At 43.8% G+C, this 3,265-nt stretch overlaps 1 protein-coding gene across 2 annotated transcripts in view; it reads left to right on the forward strand.

The window, feature by feature from the left end:
• Positions 1-3,265, forward strand: part of mms22l (MMS22-like, DNA repair protein) — a 47,934-nt gene that overhangs the window by 29,253 nt on the left and 15,416 nt on the right. For both annotated transcript variants that reach the window (XM_010796454.1, XM_010796455.1), the window contains exons 9-13: positions 358-471; positions 548-724; positions 1,133-1,195; positions 1,283-1,402; positions 2,197-2,432. In XM_010796454.1, the coding sequence (XP_010794756.1) occupies positions 358-471; positions 548-724; positions 1,133-1,195; positions 1,283-1,402; positions 2,197-2,432 (710 nt within the window). The remainder of the gene's footprint in view (positions 1-357; positions 472-547; positions 725-1,132; positions 1,196-1,282; positions 1,403-2,196; positions 2,433-3,265) is intronic.

Genomic DNA, 3,265 nt, shown 5'->3' on the forward strand with positions numbered 1-3,265 from the left:
AAGACACACCTGTGCAATAATCATGCTGTCTAATCAGCATCTTGATATGCCACGCCTGTGAGGTGGGATGGATTATCTCGGCAAAGGAGAAGTGCTCACTATCACAGACTTTTTCAGATTTGTGAACAATATTTGAGAGAAATGGTTATTTTGTGTATGTAGAAAATGTTTTAGATCTTTGAGTTCATCTCATGAAAAATGGGAGCAAAAACAAAAGTGTTGCGTTTATATTTTTGTTCAGTGTAGTTACCTCCCACCACTGCTTATTATCAGGTACGTGGTAGACCCCATGCGTTTATGTAGAACAGTGCCGCAGTTGGGAGCTAACTATGCTAAATGAATCCTATTGATTTCTAGGTGAGGCCTACGGAGGCCCTGAGCAGCCATCACTACCTCTGCTCCTGCACCAAAGAGCTGTGGGTCCTGCTCATGCACCTGCTGGAGTACAGGAACAAAGTGTTGCACACACAGGTAACGCAAATACACACATGTTCACAAAAACATCAAATAAGCTGTCCATGCTAACTGAATGTGTGTTCCTCTCTAGTCTTTCTGGAGCTACATGAACTCGTTGTTGAGGCCCCTGGTTTCTGGGAAGCCAGCAGCAGAGCAGTTCAGCGGGCTCCCCACGCACTGTAAGGACCCTCTGGGATTCACATGGTGGCTGCTCACTCATGTGGCCATGTTGGGGCAGTACAGTCGTAGCGGCACTTTCCAGCACAAGGTAAGACGATCACATTACACTGCACACATTGTCTTTTACCTCAAATGTAAGTTGGTGCATTTATTTTTAACCAGGGAGTGTAATTCAAAGACAAAATTATGGGCGGAAGTTGTAGTCATCTAAGAGAATTCTGCAGTTCTAAAATAAGTCTTGAGGATTCATTTGTCTTGACACTTAAATAAAGAATGGTGCTGAAATTAGACATCGTGAAGTGAGACTGATGATAGCTCACTTGTTTTATACTTAAATAGGTTAATGATAGAAGGCATGGTCTACTTCAGTGTTACATTTTATTTCAGGTGACTTGGGTTTTTTAGCATTTATTCCCATATATACACTAGGTTAAAAAAACACGTGTTAGTGGATAATGTTTTTAAATGTATCAACTTGTTGTATCTTCTCTTACAGAAACATCTGGGGGAAAATTGGACCTTTGTGGAAGAGTTGCTCAAGTCGTCCTGTAGCCCCAAGGTCAGCACTGTTTCTCTTCATACATGCATTTGAAACCCCATTGAGAAAATGTATGTTTAAGCGGTATGTGCCTGTGTGTAATAACAGGGAGGTGTAGCAGAGGAGCAGGTCAGGATGCATGTCCACTGCTGTCTCAGTGTCTGTCTGCTGTGGGACCCGAGCACCAGCGCTGTCTCCACCCTCTGGGACTACTACAGCAGGAATCTGGTGAGGACGCACTGACCGGTGTATAACAGACGATAACAGTCGAACACACTCAATATGTTGCATCATTTACTGTATGTAAACAAGTAACAGGTTATTTCTTTGATGTTATTATAGGTTGCATGTATGGCTTATCTGATGATAAGTGATAAGTCTGATCTTAATAGTTTTCTCCTGTATTTAGGAGTAACTTAAGTGTTTTTACCTAAATAATCTCTAAATGAACCTTAAACTGTTATAGATTTGTTAAACAAGTGGGGAAAAAGTTTGTGATATATATTTTTTTGTTTGCTATTCATTTAGGCTAGAAGATGCAGAGGTAAAGCACTTTCTGCTGTAAACACATGGTGCATATCTTGTATTAGCCAGTTATGTGAAATGAATATCATTTATATTTTTGGCTAAACATTTATTTTAATCGGATCTCATCTGCCTTAATCCTTTTGGGTAAATCGGTTAGTGGTGCACTTCTGCCTCTTGTGGTCAGAAAGAGTATTACAACAACAAACACAAATTGACGGTCAAAACGTATTCTTCTTTCTTTTATCCGACAAATATTAAGCTACTAAGATTCGTTATTTTGGCATATTTTCTTAATGTTTAAACACAGGAGACAGTAACATTTGGATCAGACATTAAAAAAAATTGATAACCAAATAGTTTTTTGTTCTCACTTGCTGACGTATAAGATTGCATCAAATTTGCAGATTTTTTGCTTGACACTATTATGTATTATGAAGTTATTACATAGACCTTTACACTTACGTTCTATATTATACTCTGTCCCTTCACCCCAGAGCGCTTCCTTCACTGTACCCTGGCTCGGCGTGTCTGGCATGGGCACCCTGTGCAAGACGTCCCTGGCTCTGTTCGAGCAGGCCCGCAGCTGCTGCTCCCCCGCTCCCCTCCACTCTCCAGGACACACCCAGCTCTACCGCTCAGCCAACTCCTTCCACCTCTTCCTCCGAGTGCTGGCCCTGTGCCTTGCCCAGGACCGGGCGGGGGGGGCCCCACAGAGACAGATCAAAGGAAGGTGAGCACGGAGAGAATGTTGCGAGGCTTTGTACTTCTTCACGTTCTCTTCCACCATGAAAAGTAGGTCTCAAGGCCAGGCAGTTGACTCCATATCCAGTGTGTATTATTGTGCAGGAAGAGAAGATAAAAAGATGAAAACATGGAACAGAAGCTGTGAGAAATGATTAATAATCAGGAGTAGGCTTTGTAGCATTCCCTTTCCCCTTGATCTTCTAATGTGTGATGTGTTAAGTGTGCTGTTTGGATTTGTGTGTGTGTATAGGTGCATGAATACACAAACAACATGTGTGTTTGCTCACCATCATGCATTTCAGTCTTGTTTGTGTGCGTGCCAGGTGCACCGCAGTCTCCCAGCGCCTCTTTGATATTTACTCAGGCCCCCCAGTGGAGCAGGTGTCTCAGGAGTCAACCACCTGCTCTTCAGCACAGACCAGAGCCAAGAAGCCTCCTAGGGATGCACACACACACACACACACACACACACACACACACACACACACACACACTGCACCTGCTCCCTAGAGCGGTGACTTGGTGGCGAGGAGTGTGTGAGGCCATTAGATGGAGGAAGAATTTTGCCTTTGTGAGGGGAAAGTAAGAAATAAGAAACCACCAGCTAACATCAGAACCGAGCGCTGGACCATCCTATATCCCGGGCCGGCTGAGTGCCAGAGAGGCAGCCGTAGATAAATCCGCCTAATGACTTCCCTCTGTCTGGAATGTGCTCAGTAGCACGGCAGACATGGGGGCTAATTAGCTAACGAGCGTGGCGGTTAATTCGCCTTAACGAAGCTGTGTTGGTTTCCAACACGGATAGAGAGAGGAGCGGGG

Source organism: Notothenia coriiceps, unplaced genomic scaffold, assembly GCF_000735185.1.
Source record: "Notothenia coriiceps isolate Sejong01 unplaced genomic scaffold, NC01 NC01_scaffold00037250, whole genome shotgun sequence".
Lineage (NCBI taxonomy): Eukaryota > Metazoa > Chordata > Actinopteri > Perciformes > Nototheniidae > Notothenia > Notothenia coriiceps.